The sequence below is a fragment of the Eschrichtius robustus genome, chromosome 13, assembly GCF_028021215.1.
Source record: "Eschrichtius robustus isolate mEscRob2 chromosome 13, mEscRob2.pri, whole genome shotgun sequence".
NCBI lineage: Eukaryota > Metazoa > Chordata > Mammalia > Artiodactyla > Eschrichtiidae > Eschrichtius > Eschrichtius robustus.
The window spans coordinates 40,195,480-40,221,156 of record NC_090836.1 but is presented as its reverse complement, the minus strand read 5'-3'; the positions used below and the strand labels follow the sequence as shown (position 1 = coordinate 40,221,156).

Sequence of the window (25,677 nt, the reverse complement as noted above, 5' to 3'; positions counted from 1 at the left end):
CTGGGTCACCGCGGAGGGAAAGGCTCCAGGTCACGGTGGCCTCTTGCTCTGAGGGCTGTGTCACCTTCTGTATCCCTGACTGCCCAGGCATGGGGTGGAGGGGTGGCATCCCTCATGTGCCCTAACAGCCTGGGCTGTGTGTAGGGGGCCCTCAGTGTGTGTCCCAGCTTCGGGAGAGCTGCGATGGGAGGAGGAATTCATGGGACTGCTGAAAGAAGGAAGTCTGAGGTCAGACCTTTAGAAAACTCTCTTACCTAAAAGGGGGTAAAGCAGAGAGGGAGTATGTGTGTCCTATGGGGAGAAAGAACAGAGGTGGTAATTCCTAACATCGCTCTTTTACCCTCTTATCCTTAGTTTCCCTGCAGAGCCCGGGGGCAGCCCGGGGACCAGGCCAGGAGTGTAATTGTGGGGTGCACACCAGGGAGGGTTCCCCTCCAGCAGGCTGAGCAGGACCTGGTGAAAGGGTAGGGCAGCCTGGGGAGCCCCGACCCTCTGGCTGCTCCCGCTTCTCTCCTGGGAGCCAGCCATCCCCTCTCTCCCCAAGCCCTCTCCAAGCAGGACAGACCTGGAGCTGGTGATCTAGCACCCTTCCCCTACCAAGGCGTCTAGCAGAGTTAGAGCTCACGGCTGGGGGCGGGGGCAGGGGGCAGACCTGCTTTCACATTCCCCATGGCTTCTGTGTTCCCGGCAGCCCTGGGCCTCTGCCTGCTCTGCCTTCCAAGCAGCAAAGATTAATCTTCTTAATGTTGCTATTATTCACAGTATTTATCACGCTAATAGATTTAGATTTGAATAGTGTTTTCATCTTTTCCAGCACACTTTCACATCTATTATCTTAATTTTTACCCTGATGATAGGGTAGGTATTTTTACCCCTGTTTTGTAGTCAAACTGGAGCACATAAAGATTTGCCTAAGGTCACATAACTGGTTAATATGTATCAGTCATGGAACTGGGTGTGTATCAGCCATGCCCATGCAATGGGCCTCCTCATCCATGCCTTTCCTCGTGCCCCTGGCACTCCAGATGCAACCTTTCTGAACCCCAACATTTTCTTCTTTCGTAGGGATAGACACAGCATATAAATGTCTCCCTCCCTCCCTTCATTTTGGAATACTTACCGTGGGCTTTGTAGGGAAGTCCTACCTATAAGATGGGCAGTCCTGGCCGTCCTGGAGCAGACCACCCAGCCAGGCAGACGGGCACAGGGCAAGGCCATCAGAGGGGACGAGATGCCACACAGGGCAAGGCCAGAGAGAGGTGCGTGCCGAGGGCCGCGGGGTCTCACTGCTCACCCCTAAGCATTCAGGCCCACAGCTGCTCTGTTGGGCTGCAGGTTCACGGTCCCAGCCATCCGGCCCCCCAGCGCCCTGCATGCCTGCCTCACAGCTCTGCCTTCCAGAGTTGGGGTGCCCTCAGCTCACCACTGGTACAAACCACCTGAGCATCAGTATGGTGGCTGGTGGCTGGGAAGGTCTCTGACCTGGCCCTTGTTCTTGATCCCTCCTCCCTTCCATGGAAGCCAGAGCATAAATGCATTTCCAGAATGTGTACTCAGACCCTGCCCCGTGCACAAAGTTCTGGGCTTCTCACGTGTGCCAAGGCCATGGGCTGGAAGTACATAAGTGTCCTCTCAGGCCTGTCCAGCTGCCCTAGCCAATCTGGGTGACCCTCTCTGAGATTCTGGGCTCTTCAAGACCGGAGCCTAGCCCAGCCTGACAGGGCCCTGGAAGGGGCTTGTGGTACAAGTGATGGGTGGCTACCACCCCGCCCAGCGATGATGAAACTGATCTCTCTGAGAAGCCAAGTCCGACTCCCCTGTGCTTTGAGATCTCTTCTCTCCCACGCCTGGGGCCTTCGTGCGTGGGCCAGGTGGTCTTGATGGGGCCAGAGGGGCTGCTTCTGCAGGAGCATAGGCCTAGGGACCCCCAGAAGAAGGAGGAAGGCTGGGCTCAGAGCCCAGACCCACTTTGGGTGGGAAAGTGTGAGACTCCGGTTGCCTGTGTGTGTTTAGACTCTGACCGTTACGGACCCCGAGCCAGGGAGCCAGACGTTCACGCTGCCCGCCATCCTGTTGGCCCTTGAGGAGGGCTCGGGACCCCAGTGTTCTCGCTGGAGTGTGAGTTGTGGACAGCCAGAGCTGCTTCCCGGTTGCTGAGCGGAGGAGAGCGCAGGCTTTCCTGGCACTCAGGGGGCTCTAGCCAGCAGAGGGGCGGAGAGAGGGTGACTTTGTGCTGCAGCCATGGCAGCGGGACGTTTTAAACTTACTCTGCCTCCCAGAAAAGTGCTCTGGGAGAGCTTGAGGCAGCGCAGGCCGGTGTCAGGGCGGTCCTCCCGCAGGTGGGCCGTGTGTGTGGGACCCTCAGCCTCAGCAGCACCTGGCCTTGAACAAGCCCCTTCCTCTCCCTGGACCTCAGTTTCCTTATTTATAAACAGAGATTTGGACTAGAAGGGTTTGGGATGTCTCCCTGCAATTAGTGTCTTTGACTTACAGCTCAAGGCGTCGCACGGGGTGAGACGGCTCAGACCCTCTTGGTCATGAGGCTGGGGAGCGTCCCCACCTTCCTGACCATCTTCCCAGTGGTGGCCGCCAGCCAGACTGGCCGCGGGAGGGAGAGTCAGCTGTGAGCACAATTGTGTTAGAAGCATTCTCAGACAGTTCTCTGCCCCTAAACATCTCCTACTGCAGCCTACCCGAATTCCAGTTGTCTGTAGGAGGCCCCTCTTATGTAGGTACATAACTTGGGAGGATTCTAATGGTCACTTTAAGGGGGAGAACCGGAAAGGAAGAGTCCCCGGGCAGTGGCATAAGGGGAATTTTCATGACATCAAGTGAGGGGCAAGGTCCAGAGTATGACTTAGGGAACACGGCAGAGTCTTCCGGGGTGAAAGTTGGAGGGGGAAGAGGATGGCCAGCTCCACCGGCTCTGCTTCACTGGGGCAGGGCCCTGCAGGGCAGCCTGTGTGCTGGAGGGGGAGCCCGCAGATCCAGGCTGGACTCTGGTGGCCCATGGAAGAGGCCAGCCTTCTCTGTCCCTCCTCTCGTTTCTTGTCTTCTGGGCCGTGCAACTGTTGGCAATCTCATCAAACAGAGCCAAGGCCTAGGAGGCCAGAGCTGTGAGTTGTTCCCACTGAAGCTCTTGGCCTCCCGCAGAGCAAAGCTCAGTTCCCCAGGCTACAGCTGCAAGTCCAGAAAATAGGTGGTACCTTCGGCAACTGAACCAGGTGAGCTGCATGACGTGACTCGTCAAAGAATCATCCCCAAGACTTGAAAGTACTCAAAGTGTACATTTTGAAATGTAAATTTATTTTTGGAATTATTTTTAAAAATCACCTTAGGGGGAATTCCCTGGTGGTCCAGTGGTTAGGACTCTGCACTTCCAATGCAGGGAGAACAGGTTCGATCCCTGGTCAGGGAACTAAGATCCCACAAGCCTCGCGGCGTGGCAAAAAAGAAAAGAAAGAAAAATAAAGATTGCCACTTTCTCATGTCTCTGTTTTTTTTTTTTTTTTTTAAATTTTATTTATTTATTTATTTTATTTTATTTATGGCTGTGTTGGGTCTTCGTTTCTGTGTGAGGGCTTTCTCTAGTTGTGGCAAGTGGGGGCCGCTCCTCATCGCGGTGCGCGGGCCTCTCACTGTTGCGGTCTCTCTTGTTGTGGAGCACAGGCTCCAGACGCACAGGCTCAGTAATTGTGGCTCACGGGCCTAGCTGCTCTGCGGCATGTGGGATCTTCCCAGACCAGGGCTCGAACCCGTGTCCCCTGCACTGGCAGGAAGACTCTCAACCACTGCGCCACCAGGGAAGCCCCTCATGTCTCTGTTTTAAAGGTCATTTTTTCAGGGAGGCCTTGCCTAACCATCCCATGTAAATTAGATCTTATGTGGCTTAATTTTTTTTTTTTTAATTTATTTATTTATGGCTGTGTTGGGTCTTCGTTTCTGTGCGAGGGCTTTCTCCAGTTGCGGCGAGCGGGGGCCACTCTTCATCGCGGTGCGCGGGCCTCTCACTATCACGGCCTCTCTTGTTGCGGAGCACAGGCTCCAGACGCGCGGGCTCAGTAATTGTGGCTCACGGGCCTAGTTGCTCCACGGCATGTGGGATCTTCCCAGACCAGGGCTCGAACCCGTGTCCCCTGCATTGGCAGGCAGATTCTCAATCACTGCGCCACCAGGGAAGCCTTTATTTTTTTTTTTTTAAAAACACACTTATCTGATCTTGGTACGTGCCTGATACTGTTTTAAGGCTTTGCAAGTCTTGACTCATTCAAGTCACCACAACTGCCCTGTAAGGTATTCTTATTCGCTCTATAGTTACAGGGGACACCAAGGCACAGAGAGGTCAGGGAACTTGCCTAGGGTTGAACAGCAGGTGACCGGCAGAGCTGGGATTCAATCCCAGGCAGTCTGGCTTAGAACCAGTGGTCTCAGCATGGTGTTCTGCTGGCCCCAATCCGAGCTTTCGGTGCACTCCGTCTGTTGTCCCGTAAGATGCTGAGCAAGTCACCCTTGCATCCCCTTTGCTTTGCATAAAGGAGCGCATGCTCAGATGCATGAGGAAGGGGGAAGTTGTCCATCATCCAACTACCTCAGCACAGTAATTATGGTAAGTTTGACAGATTGTAGATCTCCAGACCGTGGGTTGGGAACTGCCCCTACCAGTCCTGTCATCGCCTTTGTGAGGACAGAGCAGCCGGCTGTGCCCACACACCTGGGGTGAGAGGTGGGCGAGATGCCTCACGCCTGCCTCGTTCCTGATCGGCCTCCGCCCGGCGCTCTTCCCTGATCTTGCCCTTGCTCACTCCCCCGCTGTCTCTCCGAGCCTCCTTATCACTGTCTGCCTGTCTCGGCCACCTCTCTTTTTCCCATCTGTGCCTCCAGACCCTCTCCAAAGCCACTGGGGTTTGAGTACATGAAACAGAAGTTTTATTTTACAATCACTAGCAGGCGGTATAAAGCAAACATTAACACAGCTGGCAAAAAGTGCAGGCAGCTGGGTATTTGGGATCCTAAAAAGCAGGATAAAGTTGAGTGATCTTTACATTGTGGATTCAGAAGCTGCTGGAATTCTGAGTTCTAGCCGATCCCTGCACTGGCTGCCCCTTGGCGGTGGTGTTGCCAACAGGTGGTTTGGGGCTTTGGGTCTCCCCCCAAGTTTCCATCACTCCTGAATGAAAATAGTGTTTGCTATGAAAATACAACTACAAACTGAATCCCTGCACCCACTTCCATCCACTGCCCATAAGCCCACTCCCCCCGCCACCCCCCCACCCCCCAACAAGTACCAACCCTGGAGCCTCCAGAGCTCCTGGCGGGAGCCATCTGTTCTCTCGGTTTTGATAGTCATCTTCCCTTGGGCCTTTATCACAAGTGAGGCTCAAAGGCTCAGTTTGCTTATTCATTCACTCACTCATTCACTGATTCATTGCTGGTCCCAGGCACAAGTTGACAGTTATCTAACACACATCGCATGGGCAATACAAAGCAGTAGAGGGGACCCAGGAGGCAGGGTTCCTATCTCAAGGAATTTCAGAGGCCAGCTGAAGAAACAACCTGTATGGATGAAAAGTTAAACGGCAGCGCAGGGGTTAACCGACACTTCGTTGGCAGCGCTGTCTATCGGAGGCGGCTGTGATGTGTTTCAAAGGCACACGTGACAGATATCAAGAACTGAGTCCATAGGCAGGAGCGGAGGAGGAAGTCAGGCTTTGTGGAAGGGTGGATTTGCTCTGGGCCTGGAGGATGAGTAGGAGATGGACAGCTGATGAGTACGGGGAGGGCATTTCAGGCAGAGGACCAGCATGGGGCATGGCCGGCACAACCAGAGGTACCACCTGGGTACGTCATAGTACACTGTGTTAAACGGGGCAGGCGGCATGTCTGACTAACATGCCTAGGGTTGGCGGTTGAGTGTGATGCTGAATGTCACGGATGCCCACAAACTTAAAAATAAAAATTGCTGGGGAACCCAATTGTGGTACACAGCACACAAGCCAGTGTGGGAGGAAACCACACATGGAGCCATTCTAAGACGCACTCAATAAGAGGAGAGTACAGATTGACGCGGCTCACAAGTGATCAGATGTGGGCTGCCGTCCTGGGGCACTCCCAGGTCACGGTGGGATGGAGGCTGGAGATCCAGCATCTTCAGGTGCCAGGGTCCCCTTGGTAAGTGACTCCAGGCCTCACCTGTGCTGGGCCAGCTGCAGGGCCCTTCCAGTCTCTGGTCCTGCGCAGAAGTGACTTGGCCTTGGTTTCAGAGAGGACAAGGGTGGTGGTCTAGGCTGGTCTGGGCATACGTCTCCTTTAGTGGCCCCCTGGGTCAGTCTCTCCCATAGCCTGTTGGTCCTCACAGATCCCTGACCCCCTTGGAAGCCCAGAGATGAGTGTGATCTACTTCAAACAGTGGCCTAATGCTGGGGCTTCTCTGTCCCCTGTCCCACCAGAAACCAGTGGGTTCCAAGAACAGTTTTCTAGCCCAGCCTGAATTTGCCAGTCCAGTATTAGCATAGCACCAGCCATAAAGTGAGCACCAGTAAATATTTGCTGCTGGAGTCCCCACTCCTCACACCACTGACAGCTGACCGCCTCCTGGATTCTTGCCCAGGCAGCTGCACCCTCTTCCCCACCCTCCAAACCTTGGCAGAGGCTGTAGCTGCAGCCTCTCCTCACTTGCTGATGTGGAGGAGCCGCCTCCATTGGTGTCCTCATTGTGGGTATACTACCCACAAGCACCTGTTGCCAATTTCTCCCCACCCGGGTCTCGGGGACCCAGCCTCCTGGGATTCCCACCTTGCTGGCTGGCCCCCACGGTGGCTCCTTGGGAAGAAGAGCTTTCCATCAAGGGTGGAAAGCCGACAGGGAGACCTAACTGAGGGAGAACTTGGAAAGGGGAGCAACAGCATTGTCTGTCCAGGAAAAGAAAGCTGTCTGAAATACAATTCAGTGTGTCTGTCTCCGTATACGTACGTACGCGCATCGAAGTTTATGAGGCATCTTTGCGTGAATGTGTGGATGTGTGCTCCTATATTGGCCACATGGATTTTTCCTACTGTCCTGTCGACTTTTGTCCATGTCAGCGTGTCTCGGGGTTTGGGGTTTGGGAATCTGATCTGGGAAGCGGGGATGAGCAGCCCCGTGATCCCTCAGCACCAGAGGCCCTCCCGTGGAGGCAGAGCGATGATGTAGTGTTGTTTAGGGCCTTGCAACATCATATGAGATGTGGAACCAGGTGGCCATGGAGGTCCCTTTAATTCCGATGAATCTGATTCCAGACCACTTTGCATAGCAACCCAGACATGATTAAGTGGTTGTTGATGTGTTTTGAAGGTTGTTGTTTGAGGCACATCTCCCAACCTTTCTGTGTCTCAGTTTCCTCACCTGTAAAATGAGGGTAACGATAATACCTATAAAGGGTTGCAGTGAGCGTGGAGGGGATAGCACATAGGAAGCTCTTCGTGGGTGACACGTGGTACGTGTTCAGTCAGTGCTGGCGGTCGTGGTGAAGGTCAACCTTCTGGTTCTTGTTGGAGGACCCCATCCAGGACACTTCAGTCCTCAGATGGCCCATCTGGCTCTGTGGGGTCAGTTTCAACTGTCTCCCCAGCTCCCAGCCTTGCTCCTGACCTAAAACTCCCCTGATGGAGGGAAGCGCTCCCACCCTTGAAACTCCATCCCATAGTCGGTTCAGCTGGACATCAGGGCAACCCTGGCCAGACCCCACTCCCACCCTGATAGGTTTGGCCTCACCCAGGGTCCCACCCTGGAAGGGACAGACCTTCTAATCCCAAACTCGGAGGTACCATTGCTTCCTGCCCGGCCAGGGACACTCTCCTTTATTCCCTAAACTACCTGGGGTCCAGGATATGTCCCCGTGCTCCCCGTCCAGGGAGGGTGAGGATTCTGGCTGGCAGTGGCTCAACCTCCGCTTTCCGGTTGTGCAAATGACACTTATGCAAACAAAGGGCTCCTACTCCCTTTAAGCGGGCTTCCTTCCTGGAGAAGATGGCGAGGCTCACTCCCCGTTGTGCTGGTGGAGTGAGTCCCTTGCAAGGTGGGGACGGCCCCACCTTGCAGCTGCCCACCCTGGGGGGCCTGAAAATTAAAGTCTGAGAACTTGGAAGGGATCATTAGCTCCAACCCCATCGTTTCAAAGATGGGAAAACTGAAGACGGGAGAGAGGAAGAAAGTTCCACTGCTAAAGAACACTGGTTGAGGAGGATGTGCTCACCCCGACTCCACCCCAGGAAAAAAGACTGCAGCGTGCTCTCAGCTGTTCATCAGTTTTGCCTTTTTCTATGAGACTTCTTTTTTGAGAGGCCTGAGAATCTCCATGCAGTGCTTTTTCTGGAAAGGGCATTTTATTTATTTATTTTTTAATATAAATTTATTTATTTATTTATTTATTTATTTTTGGCTGTGCTGGGTCTTCGTTTCTGTGCGAGGGCTTTCTCCAGTTGCGGCGAGCGGGGGCCACTCTTCATCGCGGTGCGCGGGCCTCTCACTGTCGCGGCCTCTCTTGCTGCGGAGCACAGGCTCCAGACGCGCAGGCTCAGTAGCTGTGGCTCACGGGGTTAGTTGCTCCGTGGCATGTGGGATCTTCCCAGACCAGGGCTCGAACCCGTGTCCCCTGCATTGGCAGGCAGATTCTTAACCACTGCGCCACCAGGGAAGCTGGAAAGGGCATTTTACTTAGAAGATTTTACCTTTATTAGGAGGGAAAACTTGGCAGCCCTACGTTGCTGCATCTCTGCTCCCAGACCTGGGAAGATGGGAGCACTGAGAGCCTTGTCTCTCTCTGGGGAGGGGTCCCTGGGGGAGAGGAGTGTAAGAGGGATGAAGGGAGGAGAGAAATGATGGTCCTTTGGCTGCCTTTAAGAGGCCTCATAAACCTGGAGCCTGCGAGAACCTGAAAGAGGTAAAACCTGAGATGCTGACTCAGTAAGAGTTATAGGCCCGTTTGCGTGACATTCCAAGGGTGATGTGGCTATGTGTGGCTTGATGTAGTAGAACAGCACTTGTTTCTGACCTATGCCTCCTAGATCGCTCCTTCTGGTACCCCAAAGCTTGCTTAAGCACTTCCTGTTTGTCTAACACGTAATGACCATCTTACTATGTTCCTCATGCTGAGCACCTGGAATTCAAATATGGAGCCAGTTGAGGCCCTTGGAAGGTCAAGCCCCTGGCTTGCAGGTAGGTGGATGTTTGGAAGGCATCATCCAAAGATGAGCTCATGAGTTCTCCTAACTTGGACAGAGAACCCCCCAAACTAGACCCAAGTTGCTGTGCCTGCTTACATGACCTATTTTCTAGCTACAAACAGCTAGCATTACTTGTTCTAAACATCTGGCATTACCTGCCTGCTTAGTTACCTCGCCTCTGGCTTCAAACAGCTGTTGGGCCTCCCCACTCTCCACCTCCTTCCACCGGGAAGGATCTGGAGGCACCAGATCCACAAGTTCTGATGTCTTTAAAAGGATCAGCCTGGGCAACAAGGCTCATTTGGGAGCTGTGATATTCACGCCGACTCTAGTGAAAGTCCAGCAGCCACCCTTTTGGCCTCCAACTGGACACCATGCGGGCCTGTGTTCCCCTGATAGTGGCCGTGCTCTGTCGCCTGGCCTGGGCTGGTAAGTCACTACTGGTGGGGATGACAGGAGTCCTGCCGAGAGTTGGGGGACTTGGGAGAGTGTGAGGGTAGTGAGAAAAGAGAGAGCCAGCTCTGTCCTAAAGCCATGGACACCTTAGACCAGGCCTGGTCTGAGGCGAGGAGTTGCCTCTGGAGTGGATTGGGCCGTGTGAAGGGAGCTGCAGAGCTGATGGACCGATGTCATGGAAGCCCCTTCTCGACGACTTGGAAGATGAGCCCCAAGCATCCCGTAGTCTAACCTGACTTTTGATCTCACCAAGGTTTTGTTTTCTGGGGCCACTGTATAGTGTAAAGCTGGGCTGTGGCTGACTGGGTTTGAGTGGCCTTGTCGCCCTTGGTCACTTCCTCTGCTACCTGGGGGTGGGTGAGTTGTCTGGGTGGGACCTTTCCCTGGGTAAAGGCTTAGGAGGAGGGCAGGCTCCGGGGAAGCTGGAAGAGCCCCTGACCAGGAGGCAGGTCATGTGGTCAGAGGAATCAGTCTTGTCCTGTGTTAGAGGACCTAAAGCAGAGAAGGGTCCTGGCGCCCAGGTACTAGCGATGCAGGGACGGGACCTGTGGCTAAGGATGGGAACATTTTCCTGTTCAGCAGCTGGCAGATGCGGACGCTGGTGTGTTAATTAGTGGTTACTGGGTGAGTAGGGAGAGTGCCAAGGGAGGGGCTGAGCTGAGGGATGTGGGGGGAATCCTCTGCCCAAGGAGAAAGAATCCCACCCAGGTTTTTCCTACATAGGACTGTCATAAGGGTGAAATAAGATAACGTACAAGAAGCACCCTACATGGAGTGAGATCTCAATAAATTGGGTCTTTGATTATGATTATGCTTATAAAGATAAATACATGTAAAATAATTTATAATATTTATAAGTATATTTAGAACATATCAATTATATTAATATAGCAAGTATTTATTTATATAAAATAATTATATAAATATAAAATTTACTCTTGGAATCATTTCCAGTCAGGTTGTGGATAAGGAGACCCCTAACAGGATTCCTAAATGGAAAACGTTTGGAGGGGAAAGCCATTCCCAGGCCTCCCACGCTGGATGGGATTGTGTACCCCCTCTCCAGCACACACGGCAGAGAGCTGGGCCCCGGGTGGTGCAGAGCTCTTGGTAGGGAGTGAGGGAGGGTGTGAGAGCCTCTAGCTTACTGTGAAGGAGTGGTGTGGGGTTGAGGCATTCCAGTCTCAGGAGAGGAGAGCAACTGGAGACATTTGATCCTTGGGGGACATCTCTGAGGGCAGAGGCCAAGGTGGCTTCAGAAGGGCAGATGGAGCCCTTGCCCCTGGGGCTGGTGGTCTGATCCTGCTGTGGGATTGATGCGGAAGAGAGGGTCCAGTGGGTGATGCCTCCTTCTTTCCTAAAGTGGGAGGAAGAGGCTCAGTTCTTGCCTGTCCTGTCCCAACATCTCAGAACTTAGATGCAAGAGTATGACTAGCATGGGAGCCAATCTTAGGTCCCTGGTTGTTTCAAGTGAATTGAAGCAGGAATCTGGTCCTGGTAGTGAATCTTCTTGGTTGGCTAGGTGTCCATGGAAACAGCATCTGAGGCCCCCAGAGAAGCACAGATGTGGGAGTCCCCAACCATCAGAGGGGCTGAGGGCTGGCATATGGGGACACCCAGGTTTGGGACCAAGTTTCTTGGTGGGCAGTGTGGTCAGGGACTTGGCGTTGAGGCATACTGAAGTGGTGGAGCGTACGGAGAAATTTAGCATTTCGTGTGGGGATGGGGGGTGGTGATAAGCTCTTCCCGGGGAATGGAGAGGGTACCTCTGTCCAGGAGAAGAAAGGCCAAAATGGAGTAAGGCAGAAAGAGAGAGTCAGAGAGATGGGGCAGAGGATTACTGGAGCAGTGATTCCGGCGCCTGGCTGGTGAGCAAGGCGTACACAGAGTGTTTGTATGAACAGGAGGTACCGGGTGGGATCGCTGGAGTGAGTAGTCAGGGTGACACTCTGACATTCACCTGAGTGTCCCCAGAACAGCACGGGGAGGTACCTATGAGGAGAAGTCCCTCCCACTCCTCCACTCCCCCCTCAAATCCCAAGGTCCTCTTGAAGCACATGGTGAGGTTTGCAGGGAAGTGTGAAGGACCCCTGGCCTGGGGTTCCTACTGGGGACAAAGTTCTTGAACAGAGATGGAAAAGTCCACTCAGCCAGGGCCAGTGGGGCGGTGTCCTCTTGAGCTCTACAGAGCTGACTATTCACTTGCAGCCCTTCTCGACTGGTGCCAGCTGCTGGAATGGAGTGAATTCCTTCCTTGGACTCTGCTGACCTGGCCCATTAAGAACGTTGCCCTGATTTGTCTGAATTCTCTCCCTTTGGACTCTGGGTGTACTGCCAGGTTGACTGAGCAGGCAGCTGACACAGCCTTCCTCCTGGGCTGAAAACTTCTCCTTAAGGTCTTTGCATTTGGGTTCCAAGGGAGCATCATTTAAGATTCAGGGGGAGTTCCCCTAGGCTTGGAGGGACAAGTGGCCTTGGGCCTGGTCTCTTTTAGGGACAATCCACTGGATCTGCCTTTCTGGCCACATTGGAAGCCCTTTACACAGTGTGAAGTTGCCTCAGGACCTGGGTTAATCTTGACGCGACGTCTCTTTGTCGTAAAGAACACAGACTCATAGCGAAGAGGTCAGCTAGAAACTGTCAGCAACATAAATGCACTGACACCCCAGCCCAAGCGATGGCCCAGCTGAAACCCAGGGAGGGAGTCAGCTAGATTGAGTATGTAGACAGGGAAGAGTGCTCCAGCCGGTCTGGACACTTGCCACCTTGAAGATGGGCATGAAATACTGACCGTTTATTTATCTAACATCTAAGTGGTGCTGCTATGTGTCATGCAGTGTCCTAAGTGCTTTACAAAAATGAACTCATTTAATTCTTATGACTAGGCTATGAGATGGGCTCCATTATTATCACACTTTTACAGAGAAGGAAACTGAGGCACAGAAGGTAAAATAACTTGCCCAAGATCGCGTAGCTAGAAAGCAGAAGAACCAGAATTCTGGCCTCGAGCAGTTTGGTGCCAGAGTCCGGGTTCTTGGTCTCTCTGCTGTGCCACCCTCATTAGCGCAGTATAAACCCTAATCCCAGTATCCAAGCCAGTGACTAAACCCATATCTCTCTATCTCTCCACCTCCACCCCAATGCAGGCTAAATTTCGATGCTATACCTGTGTGGAATCACAACCAGGACCAAACCCCAAATCTAATCTAAGGCAAAATCGGGATTATTTGTCCTCTCCTAGTCCTGACATATTCCTCAACCCTGCAGTTTTAAACCTATTCCCATTCCTTACCCAAACAGCAACCCAAAATTGTTATTTTACCAATAATTAACTCAAGCCCAAATCCTAACTTTAGCTCTTAATCTAAACCTAATCCACCCCAACCCGGGCCCCAATTAGGTTTCAGTTTCTTCATTCATACAAATTCCAGTGTTAACTGTGACTCTGACTCTGATCTTGACATTCTCCGTAACCCACAGCCTGACCCTAAACCCAGTACCCACTAAATCCAAACCTCAGGAACCTCAAATGGAAACAAAGGCTCTGTTATCACCCTTAAAGCCCAGAGTGAAAGGAAAGAGTGCCCAGCCAGCTGTCGCCCTGGCTCACCCCCTCCACTGTCTTTGCTGTGGCGAGCTTGTTTTTTTAGGAGTGCTGGTGGGTTTGTACCGTTTCTTTCAAAATTTCTTGTCTTATGCCCCTTGTGACCAAAAGCTGGCTTCTGCAAGCCATTTGGCTGGAGTAAGGGATGTGGTCTGTGGTTACGTAACAGATCTTATTCCAAAGTCCAATTCTCACCCACACCCACCTCATTCCCCACCCTGAGCTAAACTAATCCAAACTAGAAGAGACAGAAAGACGTGACACAGGGGGGAAGAGGGTGCAGAGGAGACCAAACGAAGGGGAGGGAAGAACAAAGAAGCAGAAGACATAAAAGGGACAGGATGAGAGGCAGAAGTCAGAGGGGAGAAGGCAGGTGGGATCATTGGAGCGAAGGTGGCTCACCATCCTCTATGTGACAGGTGAATGGTGGCCTCTGGGCTATGCCCAGCCCACAGACCTCTTTCTTCGGTCTGTCCGAATTTTTTAAAATTGGAAACTTTCACATAAAAATGAAGCCTTCTTTTGAAAAACTGGAGGCTCTGGCAACACGGAGCCTGCGTCTCAACATGGCAACAATTGGCTGGAGCTGCTAGTGGCTGCCAATTTCAGGCAGGGCATCGTTCCCAAGTTTGTCACCGTCCCCACCTCTTTCTACTGCCTCCCTGCTTCTTGACTCGTTTGTGTTACAGGTCTAGCCGCAAGTGGCACCTGACGTTGTGATCCTGGTCTATATTATTAGTCAGTGGGTGGCGGGTGGCAGGTGGTGGGGACGAGGCTTATGCTGTGTATGGGAGGCTGTGAATGTACCTCTCCCTGGCAGCTAGCAATGACCTTCCCTGCCAGGTGGGGCCCCTGCCCCTGTCTGTGAACCCTCCTGCAGAGCGTGCCTCGATGAGGAGAGTAGGATCCCCGTAGAGCTAAGTTTGTGACCTTTACTGCCCATAGGCCAAATGGAGTCATGCGCATCTCGCTGTCATGAGAAATTTGACCGGGATGCTGCTTGTCAGTGTGACCGTCGGTGTCCCCGGCACGGGGACTGCTGTGAAGACTATGAGCGCCTGTGTACAGGTGACGTTCCTTGTGGGATGAAGGGTCTAGGAGGCACGGCAGGCCAGGCCATGACCATATCTAGCCTGCCTGAGGGGCTGCTGGCCAGGGCATCCAGCCGTCCAGAGCAGGGTTCCAGACTGATGGCTGGGCTCAAAGGGCCCAAACAAGGACCCTGACGAGCAGAGCAGGGGTCAGGGCTTTGGCCACAACTCGTCCTGGGTATTCTAGGATGTCTCCAACATGAGACCCCGACTTCAAATAAAGTAGATGTCATTTACCTGGAATATCTGTCTGAACTACCAGGATTAATAATATCTGGAAAATTTAAGTAATTCCAAAAAAAAGCAAAAGGATGAAAATATCATTTTAGCATGTATTACATTACCAATTATCATTTGCAAACATAAAAAAATGGTAGTGAACTTTCCCAACTTGCATGCCACCAGGAAGACCGCATGGCATCAGTAACTGTCACAATTCATACTCTTCCTATCGCGTGTTGCACGTCTCTGACCCATCATTCCCAGGCCAGAGGTTAAATGGGACATGCATCACCCGCAAAAGCCAGTTGTTCTTCTGCTACTCCAACTACACAGTTTTAAATTTGAAAAACTCATTTTAAATAATTCTCTTGTTTGGATACTTCCAATATTTTAGACTCCCAGATAAATGGTCTTCTGCTTTGTGACATGAAGCCTTGCTAAGTTCACTGTCAAACCATGTGCCCCATGGTAGGTAACCACCAGCAAGACCACTGCATATGGTTGTGCAGGTTGTGCACTGCACAAGGGCCCCCGGTTGAGAAGGTGAGTTGGACCAGAGTTGAATTTGTATCCTTCTCGCTAAGCCATGTGTCTTGGTGAAGAGCCGTGTCTGCTGAGAAAGGAATACCTTTTCCTAATTTGCCCAAGAGTGGTTTCTGCTGGCCCAGCAATGTGCCCTCAGAGCTGCTTCCACCCAAAGGAACGCTGATTCAATTTACACAAAAAACACAACACATACTAGCAGTTCTGCTCATCAGACCCAGGCAGGAAAACCCAGGCCCAGAGCTCAGTGCCAGAATCAGAGCCAACCCCCCTTCTTTTTTTTTTAAATTAATTTTTATTGGAGTATAGCTGATTTACAATGTTGTGTTAGTTTCTGCTGTACAGTAAAGTGAATCAGTTATACATATACATACATCCACTCTTTTTTAGATTCTATCCCCCTATAGGTCATTACAGAGTATTGAGTAGAGTTCCCTGTGCTATACAGGAGGTTCTTATTATTGATAGTTATCTATTTTATATATAGTAGTTGTATAGGTCAATCCCAATCTCCCAATTTATCCCTTCTCCCCTTCCCGCTTGGTAACCATAAGTTTGTTTTCTACGTGCCGACCCCTCTTCTGCTGCCCTGTGCCCCACGTGGCAGACACACGGAGGCCTGTGCACCTTGGACAATCAGGCTGGCATTTCAAGATAGAGACGACACTCAGCCTAGCAGCTATTTCATCACTGTCTCTGATGTGCAACTCAGAATCCTTTTCCCACAGAAAAAATATTATAAATGATGGTTGAGACTCTAGATCAGCTCACAAAGGTCTATTTAGCATAAACGGTGGCTGAGTTAAGAACCCTGTGGATTGTCAGCACTTAAAACACAGCCTGGCAGAAAGCAAATGATCAGGAGATGTTTGTTGACTGAATGAATAACCTGCCCCACGGTTCTGATGGTAAGAACACGATACTATCTGGTGACCGCGCTGACAGACTCTGAAGCACTTTGTAATACTGTTGGGTTCGGGGGGGTGGTGTAGGGGTAGAATTTATTCCACCCTGTGATGAGAGAGGAGCTCAGAGTCCCCAGCAACATTCATTCCCTCCTCTTCCTCCCCAGCCCCGCTCCACCCTTCTCTGCCCAGAGCCAAGGTTGCAGTCACTCAGCTTGCAGGCAAGGGAATGGGCCAGCAATAGGAATGTGCTTTTCTGAATGCGCCTAATTCCCAAATGCAGCCTTTGTGGCCATTGTCAAGTGTAATTGTGAACAAAGAAGGGAATTTGGTATCTCAGGAAACAGTTCTTATTCCATGAGGCCTGGGAGGAGTTCACCCTTGACTCTGGGAGTTATTACAGGTAAGGGATGTTCCTAAGTGAGGGTCTTGTCATTTGGAGAGTTCAAGCCTATCCATCTATCAATTTACATTAAATAAAAGTCATCCCAACCTCAGAGTTTTCAGCCCAGAAGAGACCACCTCCTGCCCACCACCTCCCCTTTCTACAGATGAGCACACTGGGTACCAGAAGGGTAAACGGTGAGGAAGGCTGTCGCCTGGGGATGTTCTTTCACTTCTGTGAACAGTTTTCAATCCCCCTGTCTTACATTTTCAGATTTTCTCCTCCTTCACCTAGTACTTGTTCAATGTACCCTCGCCCCTGTTTCGGATTTTCTTCCTCTGCACATGTTTGTCCCCGAAGCTGGGAGGACTGAGAATCAGTGCTACAGGGGAGGGGCCCTTTGGGGATGTTTGGTGACTTGACTTCTCTGACCTACAGCTGATGAGGACCCCAGAGAGCCAGAGCCATTCCTGGAGCTGGAAGAAGAGACGGAGGGGGCCCCGGCTAGCGGTGAGGCTGCCTCCCAGAGGGGGCCCGTCGCGATAAAGATGAGGGACATGGGAGGATGACGAGGAGGGGGCGGCCATGTGCGCGGCCACAGGCCCAGGCCGAAGCCAGATGGGACCCCAAATCCAGCACCTGGAGGTGGTGAGAGGGGCTCGCTGGACTCTTGGGGTCTGGGAGGGAGGAAGCCCCAGGGCCTCAGTGACCTGGGGGGTCGGCAGGAAAGAGTCCGAGGCCTGCTGAGAGGGAGAGGGAAGGGGAAGAGATTTTATTTTTAGAGAGGGAAGATTATAAAAACAACAGGCCAGCAAATAGAGTTCGGCACCAGAAAGGACTTCCTGACTGTGAAGGGTGTGCACCAATTAGGCTTGTTTGTTTTCCTTCCCTGGAGTTCTTTAATAGGAAGCATCAGGAAAGCAAGGCTGGGGGGGCGGGGGGAGGGGTTCATGGAGTGGGCACGGCCTGGCCGCTGCGAGGAGCGACCCCTAGAGGTCAGCCCAGGACACACCTCCCCTCTGTCCTCTCAGACTTGTACGCGGCACCCAACTCCTGCCAGGGCCGCTGCCTGGAAGCCTTCGACAAGCACCACCTATGCCACTGCAACGCCCGCTGCCCAGAGTTTGGAAACTGCTGCGAGGATTTCGAGAGCCTGTGTGGCCATGGTCAGTCTCCTGCTCCCTTTAGCATAGCCCCAGAGGCAGAGGAACTCTCTAGAGCAATAGTTCTCCCGGTGTGGTCCCTGGACCAGCACCATGAGCATCACCTGGGAATTTATTAGAAATGGAGACTCTAGGGCTCACCCCGGACCCATCGAATCAGAAACTCTGGGGGTAGGGCCCACCAATCTATTTTCACAAGCCCTCCAGACAATTCTGATGCATGCCAAAGTGTGAGAAACTTCCTAGGGGCAGGGGGCAGTGTGGATATTTCGTGGACATTCTGTGGGCAAGGCCATGTGCCGAGCTTAAGGATCCTTCAGGCCCCTAGGCCCCTGCCCTGCAATCACTAGGGCGCCTGACTGCAGCCCCTCTCCCCCGCTGCTGGCTTCTGGAAGGTGCCCAGGAGGGGATGCACACAGACAGCTGCTTGCCCCCTGGCCTCCCTCGGGCTCTGAAATATCCCTCCCCCAATTCCTCTGAAATATCCCTCCCCCAATTCCTCCCAGAGGGCTTCTCCCACATCAGCGATGCCATAACCAAGGAGGAACTGCAGAGCACCTCTGAGAAGATCTATAGGGCAGACACCAACAAAGCCCAGAAGGCAGACATTGTTCTCAATAGCCAAAACTGCATCTCGCCCTCGGAGACCAGCGACCAAGTAGACCGCTGCCCAGAGCCGTGAGTTCCCTTCGAGCCTCTTCCTGCAGTCTCTCCCCCAGCTTTGCTCTCTTTGGTGCCTCAGCTCTTTTCTCCTCAAGGCAGTCAGGACCAAAGGGAGAGGGAAAAACAGGTCTCCAGAGACAGATAAAGCCATCTGAGGACCTGTGGGGATCCACTGGGGAGGGTTTCTGGGATTGGCTGGGCTGAGAATACAACTGACCTTCCAAGAGATGAAGTGGAAGAAAAGAGGGACCTCATGCGTTGTCCCCAAGAGTATGTGAGGTCCCCACTCTGCCTCTGAACCCAACCCTCTCAGGCCTGCCCCTGCATCTGGAAGTTCTGGAGGGGTTTCTGCTCCGCGTGCAGGCCTCTCACTGGGCCTCCCTCTACCTCCCCCAGGCTCTTCACGTATGTCAATGAGAAGCTCTTCTCCAAGCCGACCTACGCCGCCTTCATCAACCTCCTCGACAACTACCAGCGGGCCACGGGCCACGGGGAGCACTTCACAGCCCAGCAGCTGGCTGAGCAGGACACCTTCCTCAGAGAGGCCATGAAGACGGCCGTCATGAAGGAACTCTACGGCTTCCTCCACCAGCAGAGTGAGTGAGGCCGTGAGGCCTCCCCCAGGCCCCGAGAGAGAGGGAGGCCCTGCTGAGGACGCGTTGTGCCCGCAGCGGGCCAGGCACCCCTGGGGGCTCCACGGTGGGCAGGTTAAGAGAGCAGGTGGGGACTAGGTGGAGGCCAGGGTACCTCTGGGAGGGGACAGAGAGGAGCCCAGAAGAGACCACAGACCCAAGCAGGAGCTGAAAAATCCTCTGTCCGGCTTCAAAGTCAACCCATCTTTTGACCTAATCTTAGCCGCCTGGTTTACCCCCCACTTGCTGCTTCAGTCTCTGGGTTCTCCGCAGGCCGTCATCCTGCTCCCCCCCCACCCCCCAGGGCACTCCTCTGCCACCTGAGTTGATCCCAGACTCAGCACCACTTTGCAGGCACGTAGGGTCTCTGCCCCTGCTCCCTCATCGGGCACTAAGTCCAGGAAGGAGGCCGGCCCATTCCACATTTTTGCTGGGGAAACAGCAACAGAAAATCAACAAAGGTTCAGAGGGGCACGTTACACCGGGAAGGGTTCTGGTTGGAGAGACTCCAGATACAGATACATGTGAATCAGACCAAAAAAGGTTTGCGCCGCAGGACTTCTTGGCATGCGGTGTGTTTATTAGTGTCCTCCAGATTCCTTTCCTGAACTCCGGGCAGCTGGGCCTTGCCTGGGGGTGGTTCCGTCCCGGTCATCCCTTGCTGGCTGTGGGATCGCCTCTGCTCGGAGCCGTTGCATTCCATCCTCCGGTGGCCCCGTTAAGAGTTAGTAACACTGTTTTTAGGTAAAGCCGGTGACACACAAGCAAGCCCTGTGAAGAGGGCGCGATCCTGCAGCGCCCCCTGGTGTTCTCTTTGTAGTAAACACAGGAGAGGATCTTGGAGGTCGAGACTGAGCCCTACCTAGTCCAGGCTGTTCCACTACCCACCTGGTCTTCACCTCTTTCCCTGTCCAAACCCCACTTATCCTTAAAGTTCTAGCTCACATGCCACCTCATTTATGAAGCTGCACTTCCTGCAGCTCACAGCTGGCTTTCAGAGTCTCTTCAGAGGTCAAGGGTTTGGAGTGTGTCCTAAAACAGCCTTGGACCGGAGAGACTTGGTTTCACTTGCTAATGACTCATGTGATCCTGGGCCGTTTGACCCTCAGACCCCATCTGAGCCTTGTCTGTGCAATGGGGTCTTGGGGGATTCATGCATGTAAAGCACTCAGTGGAAAGCCTGGCACCGGTAAGTTGTAGCCATTCAGATTGTGAAGGTGTTCTCTGTTATATCGTGTGCTCTTAGTCTTGTTTTCCAACTGTGTGGTTTTTAAAAAATATTTATTTATTGTATTTTATTTTTATTTTTGGCTGCGCGGGGTCTTAGCTGCGGCACGCGGGCCCTTCGTTGAGGTGCGCAGGCTTCTCTCTAGTTGTGGCGTGTGGGCTCAGTAGTTGCGGTGCGTGGGCTCTCTAGTTGTGGCACGCAGGCTCCGTAGTTGCCCCTTGGCATGTGGGATCTTGCTTCCCTGACTGGGGATCGAACCCCCCATCGCCTGCATTGGAAGGCAGATTCTTAACCACTGGACCACCATGGAAGTCCCCCAACTGTGTTTTAAGTCCTTGAAAGGAGGGAACATGCCTGGTATCTCTTTTGTGTCCTCTACACACAATTCTGGGCAGTGAACCGTTGACAGTTGATAGCTCCCTAATTCAGATCCCCAGCCCTGACATTCCCCTGCCTGTCTAACTGGCATCTACTCAGAACTTAGTGTAAAGGGAACTCATGGTTCCCACCTCTTCCTCCAGACCTGCTCCTTCCTCATCTTCCCCATCTCATAAATGACCCCATAATTCATCCAGTTGCTCAGGCCCAAAGCCCAGAGGTTATATTTGATTCTTCTCTTTACCTCACCACTCCCCACCTCCATCTCCTCCACCAGGAACGCCTGGTACCAACCTGACGTGAAGAATCAACGTGAGGACTGAAAGCACTCAAACAGTGCCAGGCACACAGAACACACTCAGTAAATCTGAACTATTTTTGTTATTATTAAGGTTTGACTGAGCTCCAGCCTTCTTTGCATGGGCCCTCAGCTCTTTAAACACCAAACTCAAGGTGTCCTGGAGCCTTTGCACTTGCTGTTCCTTCTACGTGGAAGGCTCTTTCCCCCAGGTCTTTGCGCGGCTGCCTCCTTACCCTTCAGGTCTCTGATCAGTGCTACCTTCTGAGAGAGGCCTTTCTAGAAAAGCTCCTACCCGAACCCCACCTCCAGGCATCATGGGATAATCTGCTTTATTTTCTTCACAGCACTTATCTGAAATCATACTGTTTATTGTTTGTTTATTATCTGTCTCCTCCACTGGAATATAAACTATAAAGACAGGAATCTTGTCCTTGTGATTCCCTGATGAATCCTCAGCCTTTAGATCTGGGCCTGGCACAAAACAGGTGCCCCATAGAATCTATGGCATAGATAACTGCTGAGCGAACAACTGACTACATTTGTTGGCTGAACCCACCTGTCTCTTGTCACGCTGGAGCAGGTGGCCCTTCCTTGCTTTCCAGGACCTGGCCCTGCCTTCCCCTCTCCTCAGTCCTCTGTGTTCCTCTCCCCAGACCGCTACAGCACAGAACAGGAGTTCGTCAACGACTTGAAAAACATGTGGTTTGGGCTGTATGCAAGAGGCAAAGAAGAGAGGGACTCAGGTGGCTTTGAACATGTCTTCTCAGGTGGGATTACTCTGCTTGGGAAGAAAGAGTTGGAGGGATGAAGAGAGATGCTTCCCTCAGGCGCAGGGCAGCACCAGCACTGATGAATCAGCAGTCAAGCCAGCTCGCAGGGCAGGGCACGTCTCCTCCCCGGCCAAGAGGGAGGGGACTGAGGGGCCATTTTGGAGGACCAGTTTCTTCTGGAGTATCGGAGGGAGAAAGAAGCCCAGATACCGGGGCTCCCTAGGTGCACACATAAGAAGGGAGATGTGTTTGAGGTCTGTCTACCTCTCAATGGTCCTCTGCTTCCAGGGCTTGGTCAGCTGCTTCCTAAGGAGGCCATGATCTTTTTCTGCACTGCCCCACCCCGTAAAGCTCCCACCCAGTCTGGCTTGCTCCTAGGGAAATGGCTAGAGGAGTATCTCAGATTGGCCCTGGGTCAGCAGGGAGAAGGAACTCTCCCAAGGGCTTCAGCTGAAATGGGAGTTGTGTGTGTGTGGGGGGGGGTGGGGGTGGGGGGTGGGTGGAGCTTTCTGAGGTGAGAGTTAGGGACGTGAGGGACTCCGGGAAGTTGGGGTGGACATTCTAGGAATCAGAGACTGGAGAAGGGGTACAGCCTTGGCACGGGAGTGGGGAAAGAGGTCGGAGGGGAGGCCCAGATCACCCACCTTGATCTGTTTATTACAGGTGAAGTCAAAAAAGGCAAGGTCACTGGCTTCCATAATTGGATCCAATTCTACATGCAGGAGAAGGAGGGCCTCGTGGACTATTACAGTCACATCTGTGGCGGGCATGTGAGTACTGAGTGCTGACCCCGTGGGCTGGAAAAGCCTGGTCAGTACCCAGACGTCCCGTCCTCATTCTGAATTCCAAACAGGCAGACTTGTCTCCCACCCTGACCCTCTTGGCAGCCTAACGGGGATCGTGAATAGGACTTCCCTATTTGCTGGAAAGAGGGTTTAGCCAGCCAGCGACGCTTCCAAACAGTGAAAGCTCCCGAGCTGCAGGGGGCAGGCGGCAGAGGGCATCCTCTCTGGATGGGAGAGTGTGGGCAGGGGAGAATCCTTAGAGGGGAAAACCAAAGATCTGAATTTCCTTAGAATGTGGTGTCAGCTGAAGTTTCAGTCCGGCTAGTCTGAGTTAAACTTCTTACATTTTTATAAAAAAAAGAAACCTTTGCTGCCCTGATCCTGGAAATAATTTGGCGGCAATAAACTGTCCTTCTCTTCCGCATGTGAGGGCCACAGGGAACGGTTATGTCCCTGCTCCCCTGGCATCGGGCACGTGGGTGCCGACTGTGGCCTTCCTGGGAGATGAGAGCTGGCGGCTCGAGAGAGAGGGTTTGAGCAGGACTCAGACATCCTAGCAGGGCAGACTGCACCCTCTGTCGATTTAAAGAATCCAGTCTCCCCAGAAAGCTCACACAGGCCCCCACGGGCCCTCGACAAATCCTAGCCAACCCTCTGTGCGACTCTGCACTGTGGCACTCACCAGACCCCCTTTGCCGCCCTTCTCTCCGCAGTGGGATTCTCACCCCCATGTGCTGGCCTTGCAGTTCAGCTGGGACGGCTACTACAAGGAAGTGAGTTCAACTTTCATCGGCAGCAGCCCCGAGTTTGAGTTTGCACTTTACTCCCTGTGCTTCATCGCCAGGCCAGGCAAAGTGTAAGTCCTGGTGGCTCAGGGGGGCTTGGACAAATCACTGTTCTGGGCCTCGGTTTTCTGTCTTGGAACGTGAAGCTGTTGATCGGATCAGTCGTGTCGCTGCCAACCTTCATCCCAGCGGCAGAACCACATCCCCTCCCTCCTCCAAGTGCAATCGCACGCAGGAGCTTAATACACAGAACAGCTAGAAATGGAGCTGCCCTGGGGCTGCAAGCCTCTCTATTTGGCCCCTGAGGCTGTTTGGGGGAACCCTGGAGCCCCAGAGGGTACAGTTAGAAACCACTGGCCCTCATCTCCTCTAACATTTGAGGACTCTGGGTCCAACCACTTCTGAAACCCTAAGCAGACATTTCATTTCTGGGGGTTTCAGCTCTGGAATTGGATTTGAGAATATTCCTGTAGGAAAGATGAGGAGCAGTATTCTCTAAGAAGACAGAAAATAAGACAGATTTTGAAAGGGCCCTCTTGCACGTGGGGAGCCAGAGGCAGAGGCTGAAGCAAGCTGTGGCAGCTCCCTCAGAGGCTAAGACAGGGTGGAACCCTTCTGCGTGGGCTGAACTCGATCCTTCCAGCTTGGGGACGGAGGTGGAGTGAAGCAGGTCCCTATGATTTGCTGATCTTTCCCCGCAGGTGCCAGTTAAGCCTGGGTGGACATCCCTTGGCCATCCAGACCTATACCTGGGACAAGTCAACCTACGGAAATGGCAAGAAGTACATCGCCACAGCCTACGTGGTGTCTTCTACCCAATAGAGCTTCGAGCTAGAAAGGGGCATGAGGGCCGTGAGAGCTCTTGTCGGACTGAGATTCTATTTGCTCTGCGCTGGAGGGGGAGGGAATGGAGGAGACTGGGAGGGACTCCCCAATCCAGAAACGCCCATATGAGAAAGAGAGAAAAGATACAAATTAGAGAAACAGTCAAATCTTTGTCCTCCAGTATTTTGGAAACAGAAAGTGGGGACCCTCAATAGCTCTTTGCCCTGCTGGGAGGTGGAACCGTGAGTAAGTCCTTGAGGTCTCCAGGCCTCATGTTTCCTTTTAATGCAAAGGGAAGGGGTTTGCCCCATTTCCTCTTTTGGGGGTTGGTGAGAAGGCAAACCTGATGACATTCTTACGGTGAAGATGTTTTCAGTTGTTCTTAGGAAGAATGGCTGATAGAAATTCAAGGTTACCCTAATGGCTGTTATTGTACACAGCTCTGCAAACTGTAATCACCCCCATACTGGGGCCTCAAAGAAATCAGGCTATGGAGATCAAGGGTGGGTATTTGGTCTTTTCTAGGGTTAGAGCCTCTCAGAACAGGGTCTGCGAGAGGGTAACGGCTGATGCAGTGAGTAGGCCGGAGCGGCAGTGGACTCCTCCAGGCCTGATTTTTTTGTAGTCAGCTAGGAAACTGCAACAAGAAGCTTCCTAATTGTGGATATTTAGTGCAGTTACAGAGCTGTATTTTGATTCCAAATAGTTTGTAAAAGCGTTCCCCTCATAGGAGGAAGATTTTGCATCAGAAGAAGAAAGGAACCTATAGCTTGGTGTCACTAACATAATTATTTTAAGTCTAATTCAGCAGCCATAATTTGCATAAGCTCTTAGGATGGAAGACAGGGAGACTGGGGCTCCCTATTCCAACTCAATTATGCCTTTCTCCCCTAATCACATTGGGAACCAGATGCTGTCCCACAGGGCAAGGCTTGAACTATGCTTTAGAGTCTTGAGTCTCAAGTCATTTAAGAAAGCTTGAAATGTGTCTCTTCTTTGCATATGGCCCCCCCTCAACTGTCTGTCTCCCAGCCTTTTCCGTGGAGCAGAGCTGGGAGTGATGCTTCTGGCTTTAGTGGCTCTTTGGGATGACCTGGAGGATGTGGTATCTTGGTAAAGTTCCTGACTCACCTAGTCTCTCTAGCTAAGATGGGTGGAGAATTCACCTGGTGGACTTGTAACGTGAAGGGTGGAAGGAGAGCCCTTCCCGCTTCTGGTTCCACATATAAGGAACCTGGAAGTCACCATTCCATCCTAACAAGTAAAAACTGAACAGGGTGAAAAACCAACAATTCTTCTTGGCTCTGTAAGACAGGGGAGAACACAGGCAAACTGCTGCCCTCAAGACTGGAAAGACAGGTGAATGCAGGAAGACACAGAAACCAGTGCTGGGGTAGAAAAACCTGAACTGTAATTGATAATTGCTGGAGGTTCAGTGCAGTTGACTCTGAGAGTTAAAAACTCCAGGGGGCCCAGTCACAGGGTGCCTGCACAATGTTGTGAAATTTACCTCCAGGAGCCCTCAGCCTTCCAGCACAGGTGTGAGAAAAGAAACCATTTTGAAATACTCCAGAGCATTCTGTCCTTCTTAACAAAGTCTGCCCTGAGGGGAAGCTAGTTAGCCAGGGCCTAAGCTGCTGGGGTATCGTCAGAGCCTAACTGACAGGAAGGGAGAGACCCAACTCTGGCCTTCCACGTAGGAGAAGAGAATTACCCAACTCCAGTCCCCTTCTAGCCATCC

General features: G+C 52.5%; 1 protein-coding gene across 3 annotated transcripts; it reads left to right on the top strand.

Moving 5' to 3' along the window:
- Positions 1 to 9,574: 9,574 nt before the first annotated feature.
- On the top strand, positions 9,575 to 23,961 carry ENDOU (endonuclease, poly(U) specific). 3 transcript variants are annotated; one of them, XM_068561101.1, is made up of 10 exons: positions 9,575 to 9,629; positions 14,206 to 14,328; positions 16,845 to 16,916; positions 17,438 to 17,572; positions 18,076 to 18,247; positions 18,629 to 18,828; positions 21,425 to 21,538; positions 22,205 to 22,311; positions 23,040 to 23,182; positions 23,813 to 23,961. In XM_068561101.1, exons 1-10 carry the CDS (start codon positions 9,575 to 9,577, stop codon positions 23,931 to 23,933), a joined length of 1,242 nt encoding a protein of 413 aa, XP_068417202.1. In that variant the 3' UTR covers positions 23,934 to 23,961. The 3 variants fall into 3 exon arrangements, with proteins under 3 accessions (XP_068417202.1, XP_068417203.1, XP_068417204.1); XM_068561102.1 differs by lacking the exon at positions 14,206 to 14,328; XM_068561103.1 differs by lacking the exons at positions 14,206 to 14,328; positions 16,845 to 16,916.
- The last annotated feature ends 1,716 nt before the right edge of the window (positions 23,962 to 25,677 follow it).